A 20,040-nucleotide genomic window follows, 5' to 3' on the forward strand; every position below is an offset into this window, starting at 1 on the left:
TAAGCGAAAGTCCGCAGGGATAAAAGGATATCGTTAAAGCAACCTCGGCGTTATAGTATTCCGTCTAACGTATCCGAGCAACGATCTCTAAAAACAAAGGGATCAGAAAGCAAAAGAAGGGCTTGGCCAACCCCACATTGCGCCACCCGAGGCTTTTATTCAGTTACACATTCATAAGTGATACAAAGAGTTAGTACAGGGACTTTTAACGAGGGGTGAATAAAACCGAGTTTTCCCGTGTCCCTCTTAATTAAAAGTAGGTACTTCGTAAAAGTGCCACTGCAAAAATTAATGATTTTACTTGTCAGAAATGTAGAATGTACCACAATCAGAAGTATCCTTCAAAGTTGGAAGTCGGTTTGATTTGAGAAACAACGGTCATATCTTTTCCATAGCTAAACCAACATCTAGTGAATCTAGGTGTTAAACGTGTGACTTATGCTTACTAAATTGCTAATTAAGTATCAATGGAAAAATAACGGTACATTCATCGCTATCCTCGTTTGGCCATGATCGTATCATCGACCCTGCCAGATATTTCAAAGCTGCTTTAGACAGAATTTAAATTTTAAGAAATAAGAGGAACAAACACTACAAAAAACTAAAAGTATTAAAACATCGTTTGTTCGAAGCAATTTCTTACCCGCCGCGTTATATCGGAAACAGCGCGTACGATGGAACATTTTTGCTTTCGATAACAGCCTCGTGTTTTCTATTAATCTCTTAATCGCATGTTATAGATAAAGAAAAAAGGAAGCGGGCGTTCTATCTCTGAGATGTTTGTTGTACGCTCACGTGTTGTCTAATACGTTATTTACGCAGCGAGTTTCTCACCGTTTCTGGTACGGTTCGCGCCGAGGGCTAATACCCCTTACGCACGACCAGTTCGTAGCTGCTAATTATCGTCGCGTGTTGACCCTGAGAGAGTTGCAGCGAACGATAAGAGGCAACAACCGGGGCAAGTTAATCGGGGCCAATGGGATAGCGAAGAGGGGAACACGCGAGGAAAGGAAAGGAGTCAAGGCGAGGCTGCAGTCGTTGCACTCGTTAGAATTTGTTCAGTCGATTGGAAGGTACATATACCGGTCACGAGAGATTGTTACACTTCAATTGGATGATTTGGACATGATTCGAAAAATGCGACGATACTTTAATTCGCAAGATTGACGTACAAAAAGTTTACAAATTTCTTAAAAGAGTGCCGCCACATATTCGACAAAAATCCATGCGGACAACTATAATTTTTGTACGCACAGTTTATTAATTGTATACACAACAAACAAAACATGGTTCACGATAGCGAAGTAAAACACATCTCGTGGTCAGCTGGGAACGAGAACGACTTCCTGCAATAACAATTCCATTACTCATCCAACTCATGATAAATGTCTCTTTCGATCGTTTGTAACGATCTGCTCGTATGTCGTCTTCCTCCTAAAAAGAAGGAAAAGAAGAAGAAGAAGAAGAAGAAGAAGAAGAGAAACGAAGAAAAAGCAAAAGGAGGAAAAAGGAAACGGAATTTTCGTACACCGTTCACTCGGTATTTCCGCGTCGTCTCGGTCAAGGGTAATTTAACGCGAAATTAACGACTTTGACCGTAACGTTTACACGAAAATATCACCGGTGCACACAGTATGCTTAATTACGAACTTTCCGACAAGATTTCAGAATCATTAGCATTTCAATTAACTCGTGTTTCAATTAATCGAAGCACGTTCCGTCGCCGATATCGGCGTCGTTCGATCGGTGTCCGGGTTTGCAAAATGAAAAGATCAAGTTGGGCGAGCACGTTAGATGGGTTGCACTAATGTGCAACCCCTGAAAGATCGAATATTCATTCCGCTAACGACTTTCGATACCTGCAGAGAGGATGTGTTCGCGCACAAAGAGCGTCGAGTGTCGTCTTTGCACTCGAGCCTACTCCGTTGCAAATTACTTCCCGGCTCGTTCCGACTGTTCCACGAATCGAAACCACGACCATCCGCGCGTTTCTTCCTGACGCGATACAAACATTTGTGCTCCTTCGATGAATCGAAGAAGCTATCGACTACATTGTTATATCTTTATTACATCTTTTCTTGTTTTAGTACTAGTTCTAAACTGAATACTACGATTTTGGATAGGAAATATGAAAGGAAGAATATTTTTCTTTGCGCCAACTATAAATAATCTCAAATTAATCACCAGATATATGTAGTTATTGAAATGTGTGATTGTTGCAGGTCTTTAGAAAGCGGTGAGTGATCTTTGAAGGGAAGGTAAAAGGCATCTGAAAAGAAAATGCCGCTTCCAAAGCGACTGGTGGAACCGGTGCTCGTCGCACGCGGTACTATTCCCGAGAATTTTCCTCTGCCCTCGGAGTTAGAGGCTGTAACGAATGGCACGCTGGCCAACACGATCAGGCAATTGTCTAGTCTGTCCAGGCACGCCGAGGATTTGTTCGGTGAGCTCGCGAGGGAGGCTCATGGCTTGAGCGATAGGGCCAACTCCTTGCAGGCCAGGATAGATCGACTAGCTGTGAAAGTTACTCAGCTTGACAGTAACGTCGAAGAAGGTTCGTTAATTACCTGATTAATTAGGCAGCCTATGATTAATCCTTTAACACCGTATTAGGAACGACATGATCCAAGCATAGAATAAAATACATGTACATAGACATATCATTTTTCTTTAAAAGACGTGGTATATAGGCATGTTGTGTAAAAAAAAAAAAAAAAAAAAAAAAAAGGAAGAAACAGTGTAAGAAATTTATTATTGCATATTTGTTGTAAATTTGCAAAATGCATTATCGTTATAATTTTTCGTTCCAGTCTCGTTACAAGATATACACATGAGGAAAGCGTTCAAGAGTTCAGTGGTGTTCGACCAACAAGTTGTTTCCAGGGACACCATGCCAACGGCGATGTTAGAAACTTATCATCAATGTGACACACCACCGCCTCTTGATAAACTTAATGTTTATAGGTACTTCAGTCTTTTTAACTATATTAGTATATAGTTTTATATTATATAACTATAATTTTTTATAATTATAATTTGAAGTAATTTTTATCAAACACAATTTCCGGTATTATTTGAGATCCAATTTGAAGTTTATTAAGTTTAATTAAAAATATTAGAAACTATTAAAATATAAAAGCTTCCAAAAAATATTAAAAACTCCTATTATCTCCTTATAGGGAGAAAAATTTATTGTTATTGCTAAGAAAGATATCTGATTGTCTTGTTTATTTAGTGAAACAAAACTAATTGGTTATCTTATTTAGCAGGTACCGTGTAAGTAGAAAAAATACAAAACATCTTGAAATGTGCGCAAAAAATTTACCTATTACGATATTAGAGCTTCAGATTCTTGTGTAAAATATTAGTTTTTTAAATAATGCAAAAGTAATTTGTACAATAGGTAAAAGATAAAATACAAACGAATAAAATTCTATGTCGATTTTAGAGAGGACGGTAAGGATGGACTGAAATTTTACACAGATCCGAATTATTTCTTCGATCTCTGGAGTCAGGAAATGCTCAAGGATACGGAAAAGAAATTACACGATCGAGGGAAAAAGGTAAGAAAATTTTTGCCTCCTTTCCACTTTGTTATATATACGTGCACCTCGATTTTCTCCTTTATTTATTTATTTTTTTTTTTTTTTGTTCTTAGACACAGGATAAGACTGTTCTTGAATTATGTTATTCTTTTAGTATTTATGGAAAATATAATCAAAATATATTATGCACATGTGATTAACTAACACTTTTCGAGGTGCGCTGTAACACGATACAATAGTTCTTTTTTCTACTTTTATATGCTAACATACATGCGATTCTAACGATTGAAAATGTCCCCTTCGTTATAGACCGAGTCTGAATATGCCGAACCGTTCAGAGAGGCAAGTCGATGGTTTGGATCTTTGTAGTTTTTTTATTACCCTTATCCAGTTCTAATGAATTATCGATCGCCAACCACTCACTCATACATAATAAAGCTCACTTCTTTGTGGATTTTCATTAACCGACCTTTTTGCGCTGATAGAGATTGCGCTGATAGATGCTCGCTTTGAAAGTTTGTAGTTTACATTGCTAGGATTAGCCAATGACATCAAACCAAACACGTTCTGTAATGTTCGTCCTTGGCAAAGAATTTTTTATTGCGTAGACCGAATGATACGTTTGTTTCTTATGTGACTTTCTCTCTTATTTCTCTTTTCTTTAAATTCAAATAAGAATTTCCGTTCTAAGTTTTCATTTCCATAACTTTCTTTCACATGCAAGTTTATTGGTTTAAAAACGACGTTCAATCTACGCAGAAGAATCCTTGTCTGGCACCCCTGTTTCTGTAAGACAAATTGTTTGTCAAAGTCGAATAGTTCGTTTCACAACCATGTCACTTTGTCGATCACTTTGTAATGTCGTTTTGTGCCAGTCATGCAACTTTTGGATGTACTGAATAGAAGTCTATCATTATCATTCATCGAGCCATCTTGTAATATCGATACGAAGTCTCACGATCTCTGATCATTTCAGGATTATTTTTATTTTTGATTTGTCATATTTCACGTTGTAGGAAATAAAATTGTGGACACGTTAGAAGCAGCTTCTCAAACCTTCAATTGATATGTATAAAAAACATTCAATCTGAAATGTTTAATACGATATACAGTAAACTTTCTTTTATCTGTCTTCACTTTAATCGATCAATATTTTCTTGGATAGATAACGAAGCTTCGTAAAGAAAATCACTACTTTTATTTCCTACAAATCTTCTCGTGTCCAGTGGTTGATCCTGTTTTTTCTAAAAATTTGAAACAAACTTGAAAGTATGCTAGTAGATTATAAAATATCTTGCATAACTTAAGCATACGATAAAACAAATACTGGATCAAGCATTGAGTCATATCTGATTGATAAATTAAGCTTGTCTTGCACTTTTGCTGTTACTCTGCAATAAGGCAGCCATTTAATATAGAATTTTTACCGTGCAGCCTCATAGGCCTCGGAACGAGGGTGGTGGTGGTGGCGGTGGCAGGCATAAGAAGCGTATAAGGCAACCGCATAATACGAGAGAAAGGCAAAGACAGTTAGCCGTTGGTCATGGCGAGTACATTATGCCAACGCAAGGTGTTCAATACAGAGCACCTCACAATATACCTGATGAATCGTTACTGGGAATGGTGATGACCGAACCACGGCCACCTAGGCCAAACAGCATTGAACTTAGACGAAGTTATCCACCGGAGGAACAACACCTGTACAGTCCTCCTTCTTCCGATCATTATAGGTTCGTAATTTTCTACAATGATCGTGAGAAGTGTTTGATCGATGCAACAGTTTGTTTGTTCCTACACATGAAAATCTTTATCGAATGCTTTCTCTTGCTACTTATGACTTTTCTGTGTAGATTATACAATACTGAAATATTACAGCGTTATTGGAAAATGGGATTTCTATATTTCTGAAAATTGATCTTTTCTTTTCTTTTTGAAAACAGGGTGGCAAATTACGTGGCTCAGGGCTATGAAGACAACTTGTACGGCTCACATTATGGCACAGGTCAAGGGCAAGCGGGTAGCGAAACGTACCAGAGTCCTGGTGGTCAAAGTACTCCAAGCAGAAGTGGTAGATCACGACCATCGCAACCACCACCAGCTCCGCCAAGCAATACTTCTAGCAATTCGACACCTACTGTAGCCTCTGCTAACAATACTCCAACACGAGGAAGATCGATGAGTACTGGTAGAGATACTCTACCACCACCACCTCCGCCTCCTGGTGAAACCATGTCCTCTCCTCCTATGAATGGTAATTACGTTAATATTTATATTCAATACCGTCATATCGCAAAAAGGGTCAAGATTTTTGAAGAGTATCTTCGAGTTTCATCTAATCGGTTTGAGGTTGCGAACCGGTTCAATTGAAATTAAGTTTTAGATTGAAGACATTTAAACTATCATTAGAGAGTACGAGATTCAAACATTTATTTTTATTAAGTTACTAACTAATTAATTTTCTTAATTATTTATTTCAGGTTCAATACCGTCACATCTACTGAATAGGAACGGAAGTCGTTCAAATAGTCCGCTACCCAGTCATCACTCTACGCCTACTCCTCCAAATCATTCGACACAAATAGGAACAGATGAGACCGACCCTGCTCCGCAAGACTTGCCACCTCCACCTCCGACTCCTGATCCCACACCACCTAGACCTATTTCTCCACCGTGTAATATTCCACCTCCACCTCCGCCACCTCCGCCACCGCCTGTTGCTAACGGACCATCGCCCCCTGTGCCATTGACCAATGGCGATATTGCTAAAATGATAGCAACTAACCCACCCAAGTTGAAACCCCTGAAACCTTTGAAGAACATTGTGGATGGACAATTGAGGAAGCCTGTTAATCCGAACATCCCCCTCGTCGATCCGCGGAATGATCTACTTAAAGCAATTAGAGATGGTAATTACCTTATTATCATTCGGATAATCAATATTAACTCATTATTCCTATTTGTTTTATATGATAGATTTATAATAGATATAATTTGCTCTAAATGCTAGATTTATTTAACTTTATTTTAGCTTACTTACAATCTTTCAATAAAACTTTTACGATATAACGTTACACTTTGAATTTAAAAGGATTAAAATTAATACAGTTTGCTAAATATACCACGATTAAAAATCTATTCATTCTTCCAGGAATAAAATTACGTAAAGTAGAGAAGATTGAACAGAAGGAAGTGGAACGCGTGAACGCATTGAACGATGTCGCATCCATATTGGCACGACGCGTTGCTGTGGAGTTCAGCGACAGTGACTCAGCATCGGAGAGCGAATGCGATAGCGAGGGATGGGGCGAGCAGGAAACGAATCTCGCGTGACCCAGCTCACTTCCCTCTACCGCAACTGCCTCATAGAAAAATGGCTGACGATTCTTTCGTTTCGTTCGTTTTCAACGAAAGTTCCAATTCTGTTGCTCGTCGGACAAGCAACACGCTTTGTTTGCGCATAGATGTCGAATAGAAATAACATGATCCGATGATTGATGTAATTGGTGTATAACGAAGAGGCACTTAATTTGAAAGTAGAAAGAAAACCAGCGAATTTCGTTGCTCAAGAGAGCATACAAACACGAATTATTATAAGTAATATCGTTAAAAGTGTAACTGTGTAGTGTTATAACAGTGGTTATTTTTATTATACACCATTTGTCACTTTTAACAAGAATATTCTCTTTTTTGTCACGAATAAATATTTAATAATTTTTTTTTTGTATTAACTAAATAAAAAGAAATTTGTTTTCGCGTTAATTACAAGCTCAATTTATAGCATTTATCTATCTGAAGATTATGATAGAGAGAAACATTCAGCTTTTCTCAGACGATTCTAGGAATCGTCAGCCAGATCTTTAATTTATTGAAGGAGAGTCTACAAAGTGCATGTAATAAGAGTTTAAGAGTTCGTGTAAATTTAGAATATTTTTGAGGAGCTATATAAAATACACTTTTCCTTTACCTACAGACGCTTCCACTTTGTTTTACTGTTACAAATAAAAGTATGAAAGTTTACGAAATATATATATATATAAATGCATGTTTTTTTCGATTCTCCGATCTTTAAGCAGAATTCAACGAACGTACAGCAAATTATCTCGAGTAGTATAAAGGACAGCGAGCGAAGAAGATACGCACATGAAACGATTTCCTATCATTGCTCGATGTCGATCATAGAGGAAGTGATTTCTTTCGGACACATTCCATGATAATATCAATACCGTATAACGGAATAAATTTGAGTTTTCATTTCAGAGATCCGATCGTCCACGTTGCTATGACGATATGTGTAAGTCCTTACCTAAGACAAGCAACTGTTCTATATGTGTTATAATGCATTGCTCCTGAAAATGTGTATTGTACGTAAACTAAACCAAATTCAAAGCTAATACTTTTGTTCTCATTTTCGTGTTTAAGCCTGTAAAATACCTGTATCTTAAATGTTTTTGTATGCTTGTCTACTAGATAGGTATATGTATGCGCGCTCTATCACAACGAGAGTAATAAACAGAAGTTTCCCAATTTTTTCTACGTTTTCAAACGATCTTCCATGTCGCGACCACAATAAAAGCGACATCGCGAGGTATGAAATGTCCTTTTTATCAGCGAGGTGTCGAAAACCAAAATACTCTATTTACTTGTAATATCTAAGGACAATGTAATTACCGAATGAGTGAGAGGATTCATATTTTTTAGCATTTAACGGAAGAATATAATATACTAATGTTGCAATGAGGATTACAGTTGCCAATTTTAAGCGTAAAAGGGAAAAAATTATTGTGATTTATTTTGCATCGATGTTGGCGAAATATGATGACTATTGGTAAGATATGGTATATATGTATACATAAACATTATACACAAACAAACAAACACACACACACACACATACACACACAGTGATCGTTAAGATTATTGTATAATCTTATACGCTCGAACGATAAGAAGTGTTCAGGAAATTTGTTTTTATCCCTCTAGTTTCCGAACGTTACCTAAATGTTTAAAGAGATAAGAGGAAGTCTTCGTTGTCTAAGAAAGACTGAAGTCAGGAGATGCCTCTTGTTAGTTGGTTAGTTGGTTGAATTAGCACTTTTTCTTTTATTATGTACGAAAGATGTTCGATTGACTCGAACCGCGTGAAAAGTAATTTATATTTACTAATAATTTTCGCTAGCTTTAAAAGGAGCAGCGTTTTATCTTGTATAAAGTGTGCGAGGTTTAAGAGCTAAAGTTGGATGGCTCCACAATAATGTAGCATACAATTCACCGGCAACGATACGTGTACATTCAAATGATTTTAAAATATAGTCAAAACGCCATTATATAGTAGAAATAATAATAATAATAAAAATGATAATAATAATAATAATAATAATAATAATAATAGTATTAATAATGTAATGAACAGTTGATCAGTTTGTACTACGTTTATACACCTCCCACACCCACACGCGCGCGCGCGCACACACACACACGCACACACACACACACACACACACACACACACACAAAGATAATATAATTCGCAATATAAATTTATTAAGCGTAAGACTATTAGCCGTAGGTATATACTTTTAGCTACTTCGCCAACTACGACACAGTATTTATGGAGAATTGTTTTGTAACACGACGAAACGTTGAGAAAGCGTTTCAGTTGTAAGCTTAAATATCGTGCAACTTTGTATGAATGTATATTATTATGTCGTCGATCGTGCTTTCCGCGATGATGTCGCGTACTACACTATTGCGAAGCTGTTGTACCTAAATAAGATGGTTATTCCAAAGCTTAATTAAGAGAATTATCTTTGTCTTTAATAGACGATGGAAGGAGACATTGAAATCGTACTGTTTGTACCTCTTTTCTGTTGTTTCTACTTACAAATCTCGTAATCGCTCATCACTGTTTAACATTTTTTTAAAGGTGCAAAGTAAAATGTTAAGCTCTTTATCTGTCCTTCTTGGCTATCGATGAAATAATAAATAACGAATTTCCAGTAACGATAAATAGAAACGTTAGTTTTGCGTATTCCAAAATCCATTGCAATAAGAGTGGTTTCATTCATCGTGTATGATAAACAGTATGTGAAACAGAAACTCAATCACAATAACTTTATGACGATTAAAATTGTACGATGGTATTATTAATAATAATAAATTTGTAGCAAATCTGTACAGAGCCAAATAAATCAAAAACTTTGATAAATCATCGGAGAATCGTTTATTCCGCTGCTCGTTATCCACAATTAAACGGTAGTTAGCTTTTTAACAATGATCTCTTTTATACAAACTTTAGAAATAACTGTTACTTTTGTTGCCTGCTTGTCGTTGGATTCGAAGAACTGCATTTCACATCGATTTTATTATTTATTAAAAAATGAAAATTTATTTTTATTTTATTATTTTAATAAGAGAGGGGGAAGGAGAAAGAGAGGGAGAGACATGGTTTTATTTATAAATTAAATCTTTATTTTTACAACACCAAAAACAACATTGTTAAAAGACGAACTTATTGCTTAAAATTATGACATAAAAGATACATCTGAAAACATGTACATATTTGCAACCAATTAGATCTTACGACGCTTTATCGATAAGTGAAATCATACGAATAGACAAATATAATAAAAATCTCGTATCTATAAACAATTATTAAAAAAACTTGAATTGTTATTCGGGTATATTGAAAAGTTACCACCGTAAGAATATGTAATTTTATTGATCCTCTATGTTTTAAAGTATTTGCTTTTATCAATTATATAAATGTAACAGTCATTATCACAAAATCTCGTAAAATATGAAGTGACAGGCAGGTATAATAAAATTAACATTTTATTTGGAAAATTGAGACATACACAGATGCGAAAACAGTGGTAGGCATTGGTAGCACCGATAAATAGATGTTGAAACGATAACGTTACGTTTAGAGTGACTACACCCGAGCTACATACGTAATTGCTCGTTCGATCATTGAGCAGTCAATTGCCAACGACAAGAAGAACGTATCATCGATTCGGATAAAAAGAAATTTCTCCAATTTCTTCCACGTTATAACATACTTGACCGCACCAGCTTTTCGATAAATATAGTTTGAAGCACTTTTCGTCACACTCGTTACATTTTCTTTTTTTTTCCTTTTCTTTCTTTTGTTATAAAAGGCAAGGAATTGAATGAACAAGAGCGCTTCCTTGCCCCTGTCAATCATTACGACAATATATATAAATCGGTAAGGATACATATAAATATGGATATCGATCAGCGATTCAAAACTTCTAAAGATTTTTCATAAAATTATCGATCGTACGGATGCGATCACCGTCTCTCTCTTCCTTCTCTCTTGTCGTATAAATTAGATCATCCCTTTGTTACATAATATCAGAAGATCGTTGCGCACAGAACGCGATGAGTAAGACAAATGTGCGTCTTCTACGATAAGTGATAAACAATAAGTTTAGAAATATACTAAATGTACGATCGAAATAATCGCATTCGTGGCATGTCGTAATACAGACAGGTAAAAGGAACTATCGAAAACTCAGCGGACTAACTTTCGTGGCATTAATACACTATCTTCATTTTTTATTAACTATATTACAAATCGATCGATTCGTCGATTCTTCGAAACTTATATCTGTACTCTCGGTGCTAATTAAAATAGTTTCACCGAATGATCCAAGTATCGTAAAATAACAAATAAGTGTCATAATTCATATAGTTGTTTATGACAGTAAGAGAACAAAGTACAAACTATCGATTATCAAATTATTATTTTACGTTTGATTAAATTTTAATCGTAACGATTAATTTTGTACTACTTTATTTCTCTCATCTATGCTAACAGTATTCAGTCTGTTCAGACATTATGTCAACTTTCATCATCAATTTTCTTTTCATAATTTAAATGTTTTATTGTACATACAAAGCGCTACCTTGTGTGTTAAAAACATTTGTCTAATACGATAAAATAATAATCACATCCAATTGCTTTTATAACTAAAATTAGGATTAAATTAAAAGTTTATTAATTACTGCAAAATTATGTTGTGAATCTTATAGAGTTCAAACAAATTAAGTTATAAATGATAATCAGAACGATCTGTTTTAAATAATCTATTCTATATGAATAATTTAGTTGACTTATTAATTAAGATGAAATTTTTGGGTATTTTAATTCGAATCGAAATGGCTAGATTTGTTGTTCGCCGAGGCAGTTCTCAGATAGGAGATTGCTCACTGTCACAGTTTCATTTAGTTACTATCAGTGAACTTTTATTTTCGAACAATTTAGCACAATTAAGGGAATACCAAGTACATAGATACTTAGGTATTCAGGGCAGCATTCCTCCCTGTTTATACTTTAACAATTCAATTTAAGCACTTTAACAATTCTCTCCATCTGTTATTATGAAATATCACTTTAAGAAATTTACGTCATACAAGTTGCTGCTATTTAAACGAAACGTTGGTCTGTGAAAATTATTCAAATTGAACTTTTCTTCGTATCGAAATATAGAGTAAAAATTGACACTCATCAGTCAACATTAAGGTCATAATGTCATACTATAAACAATAAATCAGAAACTATAATACTTTCAGTCACTCTCCCGGGGAAGTTACTAATTCTAGTTCCTATTTATCTCATAAAAAAACATTTTATACAGCGTACAATATGTGAATAAATCTTTCTTTACCTATCAATATCTTTCTTCTAAACCTGATTCTTAAAAAACATTACTCGTTCCTTTTATTGCTATTTTTCAAATGTTGCTGTTAGTTAGATATATAAATATATATGTATGTATATTTAGTAATTTCATAAATATATATTGAATTTGTTACATGTACACGGTGAGCATATATTTCTATGAGTAGCTGTTATTGCACAATATGCAGTTACTATATTATACTTTATACAAGTACCCGAGAAAGCATTATATCTTATAAAAGTGTGAATAGTTGACTCTTTATATCTTTGTTAAAGAAGATTTGTATTTGCAATTATTATTATTACTATTGAGGTGTGTCTTTTGATTTAATTAACGTGTCATGTGATTAATGATTTATATTAATGTTAAAATGAATGTATGTATATATATATATATATATACACACACATATAAATTGATATATTATATTATAAATACGTAGCATCTACATTATTTCGATGAGAGTAATGTAAGTTTGAGATAGATATCTCGTGTGCTAAATATTAGCAGCGGTTTATCAAAAGTAGAATACCTAGTTGTCTCCTTTGCCATAAGGGATACATGAAAATATATAAGGCAAGAGTTCAATAATTTTATAGTATACATATATCAAATATAACTTTCTCCAAATACTATTTATGTTCAATACAATCGGAATTACTAATATCTACATAAGTGAAATCACGATTTTCTCAATAGGAAATTTTTCAAGCAACAAGGTTCAAACGTTATAAAATAGAATTTGCAATTATCGTACATTACACATGTGTTTGATTGTTAAATTATATAGCTACTATATTTTGCAACACTAACAATATAATGTAAACGATATTTGCTTCTTACAAAAGATATAATAAATAAATTTTGCAAGTAAAAAATTCTAGCTAGATAAAAAACTGGATATACATATTTATACGTATATGTATGTATGACGTTATCAATGTATATAATTTGAAAAGATATTAATTTCATCGATTGTTTCAAGAGAAAAGTAGCTTTGAAAAAGCTTACATTGTTATACGAAACAGTTCAACTTTAGTTTCTTACAAGAATAGTATCGTTTCATTAAAGAGATAATTAGACATTTCGTTTCTAATCAAATATACTTAATGTACTTAATATTCGTTCGATCATCTTGTGACAACTCGAATGAAATACGTTTCTTAAAACATACTCTGTTTGCTAACTACGCATATCTGAAAAGTAAAATACAGTGATGACCTTAACATAGGTAATCGTAATCGAAAACAAAGCAAAATATGTGATATTTCATGATGATATTCTCCGAATGTAATAGATACTACGACAAATTGTAAAACCGATTTTGACAATTTATCTTTGTTAAAATGCGGTATAGCTAGAAGAGTAATATCTCTGAGGTTTTATCACGCGTATTTGCAAATTTCTCAAGAGATTCTATCATTGGCACTACAAATTACGTTTAAGATCCCTTTAATTTGAGATTATGGCCAGCAGAACAAACATTGATCCAGCCATCTTCAATTATTATCGTTGGTATATCTGTTGCAATTAATCATCAGAGTAATTTACAAGGGTTTCGTGTAAATTAATAATTTCACCGATGAAATTAAAATTTCATCTCTAATCAAGATATATTCGACCATCGTGTATTCGTGACTTTAACGTTGGCACTATTATCGTTTCCCTTGACAGTCCGATCTTGCTGCTTTATTAAGTTTATTTGTCGCAAAACGAATTTCACTGACGTTACGTGGAAATGTAGAAAATATGTAGGAAATTTCGTAAAAGTAAAACTGGTATCCCGATCTTATCTCGTTGAAAAGAGAAAAACGCGAGTTTATTTTATTTTAAACGGAGAGTTCGTCGATGCCACAAAGTTAGTCCATGAGATCAAGATTCTTAGAATGTTTCTTTCCTGCAGACGTTCATTCCTGTTGCCATCGTGATCCGCGCAGGTTACTTTCTTAATTCGAAAGATTATTAATTTATTACGGTCTACGCTTTGGCACAAAGATCGCGTCTGTGGAAACGGTATAGTAATTGGATTTGAGCTCGAGACGATTACTCGGTAGAAATTCTCTATTTTCAGGGACACCGGTCGCTAGTTAGGTTTTACAGACTTTTGAAACTTGGGATTTTTAGAGGATCTTCCGCAAGGAGCTATTAAACTGCGAAAATCTCTTCCACAATCTACATTTGCCTTTTTTATATCGTCGATGCGTTCAGGTTGACTCGAGATCCATCGATTCGAATAGCATCTTCTTGAATCATAATCGAGACAGTCTGACTGCACCGCGGAGAGAGATTTAATCTTTATATATAATATATACGATAAAATTCAAAAAATACAACTGTAACTACATTAAATCGAACGAAAGGACAACAAGATACTTCTCGTCGTTACTTTCGAAAACGACGTGTCGAACGTAGAGCGTTTGAATAGCATCTTTTTTTACAGATTAGACGAATAATTGGAATTCTCTAATTATAATGCGAACGATGCGTTAAGAAAGTAATTATTTTCGAGAATGCAGCAAGATTTTACGTTAATTTCACATTTTTGTCGTGAAACCTGAATGGAAAATGAAACAAATTTAAAGTTTTCCGAGGAATACAGTGGGTTATGCTACAACGAAGAGTGTTTATCACTAAAAATCGTCGATATCACAACGAAATGCTTTCATCAAGGATTTTTCATAACTTAAACTTAAACTAAGGAGATATTGTTGTTAATCCCTTTCAAAGTCAAACGCGTAGTATACATAAAAGTTGAATAAATTAATTTTATTCTATTTTTACGCTTTAATGCTTTTGTATTATATTTCTCCTGTTTATTAAATGGTGTATTAAATGGTAATTATGCTTGAGACTGCGAATTTGGAATGGACTATTTCTAGATACGTGTACATACATATTTCATTGTATTGATGTATTATGCATAAATGTTAGAACGAATAAAAACTATGAGAAACCAATTTCGGAATCAATAACGTTCGTTCCAGTATATCCCACTGTAGTTTGATATCAAAATATCGATAGGAACCGTTGTTCTATCAAGATCGCTCGTTGATTCGTTCGACAATCGATATAATTGCTAATAAACATCTGACAGAATAACAACCAAATCGAGGAGATTTTTATTTTTTGATATATCGAAGCAATCAGAGATAGATACTCTAAGATCCACGAATAAGATTCGCGGATGAAACTGATACATGTTGATTACAACACGCTCAGCAAGTGTCCATAGAACTGAATGTTTATCGATCTACGATAATTAATCGAGCAGACATCGTATGGAAATTACGATATATAGTCCCTGATCTTCGAAATGACGCGTAAACTAACATCTCCAACGATTGTAACGCGTACCCGACGAGCTTTAATCAGAAACTATAAATACACAATTAGATCTATCTGAAAAACTGAATCAAGGCGAGAGTGTTTGGCAACGTATAGTCTAATTTTTTCTACGTTATTTTGTTCGTTGCTTCACACGAAATGTCGTGGAATATCAAGCACCTCGACGTGTCCTCGATTTGTTAAATCATCTTCTCCCGAAAGACCATCCTAATCGGCATCTTTTCACGAAAGACGATTTACTTTCATTCAATTTCCTATCGAATTCCACGAGCTTCCTTCAGCTATTTCTCTCACAGTTTCGCGACTGCTACGTGTATTTTCCTTTCATCGAAGGATATAAACCCGAAGACGAAGCTCGGAATATTTCTCGCGTCTTGCACGCGCGTCTATCGTAGCCTGCAAAAGATTATTCCTACTAATTTAGTAAAAAAAAAAAAAAAAAAGAAAATAAAAATCGCACAAGCGAGTACTTAAGAGCTTCTATTCGGCGTTCATTCCTCCTCGACGCTAATGTCAACGGTTCTAACCCTAGAGGAATCTGTGGGAAGCAGCTGAAGGCGCTCAGGTTCTACACCGAGCATGATGATGCACATGAAACTTTTACCAGATGCCTGGTCTCTCGGATAAATGGTAACCGGAGCGAACTTATCCACGGTACCATCCACGTAGGCACGGAGCTTCCTGTAAACCTGCGGAAAGTGCCTCCTGAGTGACACGCCCCTTAGTTTCAGTTGTCTCTGGATGTTGGTGAAACTGATTTCCCGGATTTTCCTCGGCGTGTTCTGGCCGTTATTGCCTGGCAGCGAGGTAAGCACCAGCATCTCCGGCGACTCCATCTCTCGGGTGATGTTGCAGGGAGACGTGGACTGTTGCCTACCCTGCGGCGAGGCGGATGACGAAGACGTGTGATGCCTGTTCGCCGAGTCCAAGTGGATTTTCGCGCATCTGGATACCAGTTGTCGTTCCCATTTCACCGCTCCACTGGTTGGCACCTCGCTGACCACGCAAACGGCCACATACAACACCAGCCTCGTATCCGGATTGTACGACTTGCAGAGTCTGATCACCTCGGCATACAGTTCCGCTCCCATCTCTCTGGCCAGCAAATCCGACCATCGCACGTACGTGGGTTCACCTAAGTCGACGAAACCGTTTGCGATGAATTTCTCCGCCGCTTCTGGACTCGAGAAGAAACACTTGACCGCTCCACGGCCGTGGAACGCGTAGCCACGCTTGGCCAACGCCGAGATGTGTTTCAGCGTGATGGGATCCTCCTTGGCGGAGGATAACACCTGTTTGCAGAGGCTTCCAGCTCGGGAGTGCAAGCAGGTTCTCCGATGACGCTGCCAGTGCGCTCTTCTGCACTCCCTCGAGCAATACAGGCAGGTACAATTGTGACAGCTTTTGTAGGTCTTCCTCGCCTCGGCCAAGGTGGCCGAGTTACTGCACTTGTTATTTCGGCAACGAATGATTTTCTCCGCAACGTTGCCAGCCACCAAGCCATTCGCCTCCTGATTGTTGTCAAAGGAAACTCTTCGGTGACTCAAGGGTGCGCCTCTCGACTGCGCCGCAGCCGTTTTCGAGGGCATCGTGTCGCTACCCTCGCTCTTTCGTCGCACGAGCTCACCCACGTAATACGAGGCACGCTCCTCGGAGGCTCCTTGTAGCTGCACGTCCATCACGCTCTTAGCGGACTCTGTGACATTCGCCAATCGTTTCGATTGTCAAAAACTTTGACTAAATTCTAGAATTCGAACTTGTATTTACGACAATCGTGCTAGGTTTATCGTTTGGGCATTCTTCTTTCTTTCGTTGAAACATACAATTTTCTTACGAATTACAATCCCTTCTAAATTACACGTACAAATTTTTCTATTTATATTTAATCTTACCCACAAGGTAATCTTATCCACAAAGTCAGCATTTTCCCTCTGAGATTACAAACGATTACTAAGTTTTGGATATCGTTGCAACGAATACCTTGCACGCTTAATCGATATTTCATTCAAAATCTTTTCTGTAATTATAAATTAATCACAATCGTAATAGCAAGTATCGTTCCCCTTATGCTCTCAACCACAAACGATAACGGCATGATCGAACGTATTCGAAGCAGAATGAAACGTGATAATGTAAGCCATGTTACGTATACATGAAATGAATGAATATCGTTACCATGTTTGCGACCGCAGAGTGTTAGCATCGATTGTATCCCCGACAGACGTCAAAGATCAACCGCTTGATCAGGCGTTTGTGTCAGTTGCATGATTGCAAGATAATTAATATTATACGGTGGTCGTTTATAAAAAAAAGCTTATCCTCCCGAGTGCTTTTAATAAACAAGCTCCCGTAGTGCGAATAACGAAAAGAAGAAAACTGTTAACGCGAGATTAAAGAAGATAAAAAGAAATAGAAATCAAATTTAAAGTAACCAAACAAAAAAAAAAAAAAAAAAAGAAAGAAAGAAAGGAAGAAAAGAAAATTAGTCAGTAAAAGTCAACGAAGACAAAAATCTTGAAAAAGGCCTTACTAATTTCATATATATTTTAACGATTCGCGTCTTCTGCGTTTTTGGTGGTTGTCGTCATAAATGCGATTAGCTCTCCGAGTCCCAGATTGGTTAGTTTCAGCACCGATAAATTCGTCTCTGATCGATAAGCCTCGCATCGAGACGTTTGAATTCAGGGGAGGCGAGATGCTACGATTCCGCCTCCCTGAACTTTAGACGCTGTTTTTCCTCTGTAAAGGTGTAAAATCAACGTAAGTATAACAGAAAAGAAAAAAATAAACAGGGGATTGATGTTCCGTTTCGCGTTCTCCTCGTTGCCCGACGATTTGCTTCTCTTTCTGCCCGTTTTTATTTTTCGTTTTTCTCCCTTCGTCATCGATCGTGGTTGACAAGGAGACTAGCGATCTCGAGGCAAAGGAAAACACAGCGAGAGAACAATGCAACGCAAAGACAATCTCGATCAGCAAGTTCAGCTGCTGCATCGTATCTTGTAGCGGCGTCTTGGAGCATTTCTGCTCCAGGTAATTAAAATGTTTCTCTCGTATCAAAGAATTAGAAATTTTCGTATCGAGTGCTTCGAAAATGCTTGAAAAGTTGATAGGTGGAAATTTAAGAAAATTCGAGTTAAGCAAAATATGACTTGAATCTACCTTTTGGATGTCACGATTCTGAATGATTTGAAACAATAAAAAATATACTACAAAACACAAGCTACACCTATATAAATATAAACTACGCAATTCTTTCGTGCTGAATTATGCTAATTGTAAAACATTTTCATGTTCACTTTTCAGTCAAAAGATTTGACAAAGACGCAAGTTGATTTTTCAAAATCGTAGAATAAAGATGATAATTTTCCACGTTCTGATAAAAATATGCATGAAGTACTACTTTTCTTGTATGAAAAAAATGAAAGATCATGAAAAAACATATGTACAGAAAAGAGAGCAAGATAAAAGGTAGTGTGTGTGTGAGGGGTGAATGGTGACGAGGCGAAGAGAAACGCAAGCCGAGCGCATAAATTGAGGACGACATTTACGCACAGTGTAGTTTTACGATTCAACTGTTAACATATAAATTTCATGGTTCTCAATTAAAACGATAACGCAAAAACAAAAGTAACGGAGGAAATGTTTCTTTTAAATTTTCTCTCCAGTTTTCGAAAATCACTTGTTACATTTCCGCGATATTTTCATATGAGATCCCATGCTACATTTTAACGGAGATATTGTAAAATTCTACCCTATGAGTTTAATATTTATGAAAAGGTCACGCGAGGAATATCAAGCAAACATTGATTCTAGCTTTTTTCGACGAATTATTAATTTCCTCTACGATGTTTCACGTGTAATTAACTTTCCACCGAATCTTTTATCGTACGTAGAATATTATATCGAGATCTTAATTTACTTCAAACATGTATGTTAACGTTTGTTGTTGAACCACGCTGTGCCTGTACAACACGGATACGCATACGCAGGTATACATACATATAACAGAGAGATTCGCATAAGGGAAAATGGTAGATTAAAATTTCTTTGAGCCTCTCTCAAGTCCTCTCTCTCTTGAGAGGAACCGCTTCAGAACGAAAACTTACATAGTCCTCCTACCTTGGAGGTCTTGGCGTAGGTCGCTGCAGCTCTTCCCGGCTTTTGCATTAGCCTGGCCGATGTTAGTTCGATGGCGCATGGTGGCGGATGTACCGGTTACGACGGGCCCTGGCCCAGGACTCGGGGTACGCGACGCGGGTGGCAGGCCAAGGAGGGAGTCAAGGACGTCCTCCAGGGTCGTGGAACCCGGGCTCGGTTTGTTCCGCAGAAGAGCTGCCGTCGCCATCGCCTCGTCCGTATCGCTCTGGCCCGATCCTAATCGGTTTCATGCATGGGGTCAAGAAAGAGTCCGCGTCATCCTCTTGGCCTCGAAACGTTTGTCCGTC

General features: G+C 36.4%; 2 protein-coding genes across 13 annotated transcripts in view; one reads left to right on the forward strand and one right to left on the reverse strand.

Annotated features, from left to right (window-relative positions):
* The window catches only part of Scar (wiskott-Aldrich syndrome protein family member 3 SCAR), a 34,628-nt gene extending 24,875 nt beyond the window's left edge, over window positions 1-9,753 (forward strand). For 2 of the 3 annotated variants that reach the window (XM_072001018.1, XM_072001019.1), the window contains exons 2-9: window positions 2,223-2,554; window positions 2,811-2,964; window positions 3,449-3,563; window positions 3,855-3,887; window positions 4,980-5,275; window positions 5,486-5,796; window positions 6,023-6,451; window positions 6,694-9,753. In XM_072001018.1, the coding sequence (XP_071857119.1) occupies window positions 2,281-2,554; window positions 2,811-2,964; window positions 3,449-3,563; window positions 3,855-3,887; window positions 4,980-5,275; window positions 5,486-5,796; window positions 6,023-6,451; window positions 6,694-6,875 (1,794 nt within the window). In that variant the 5' untranslated portion in view covers window positions 2,223-2,280 and the 3' untranslated portion in view covers window positions 6,876-9,753. The remainder of the gene's footprint in view (window positions 1-2,222; window positions 2,555-2,810; window positions 2,965-3,448; window positions 3,564-3,854; window positions 3,888-4,979; window positions 5,276-5,485; window positions 5,797-6,022; window positions 6,452-6,693) is intronic. The other variant, XM_072001021.1, reaches the window with a different exon arrangement.
* Window positions 9,754-10,663: 910 nt separating this feature from the next.
* LOC139986011 (uncharacterized) overlaps window positions 10,664-20,040 on the reverse strand; it is a 72,301-nt gene continuing 62,924 nt past the window's right edge. For 5 of the 10 annotated variants that reach the window (XM_072000986.1, XM_072000983.1, XM_072000985.1 and 2 more), the window contains 2 exons: window positions 19,715-19,969; window positions 10,664-17,291 (listed from right to left, as the gene is read on the reverse strand). In XM_072000986.1, coding sequence (XP_071857087.1) covers window positions 16,087-17,291; window positions 19,715-19,969 — 1,460 coding nt within the window. In that variant the 3' untranslated portion in view covers window positions 10,664-16,086. Of the gene's footprint in view, window positions 17,292-18,135; window positions 18,335-19,701; window positions 19,970-20,040 lie in introns of those variants that run through there. The other 5 variants (XM_072000987.1, XM_072000984.1, XM_072000989.1 and 2 more) reach the window with 4 other exon arrangements.

The sequence above is a fragment of the Bombus fervidus genome, chromosome 3 (genome assembly GCF_041682495.2).
Source record: "Bombus fervidus isolate BK054 chromosome 3, iyBomFerv1, whole genome shotgun sequence".
Classification (NCBI taxonomy): Eukaryota; Metazoa; Arthropoda; class Insecta; order Hymenoptera; family Apidae; genus Bombus; species Bombus fervidus.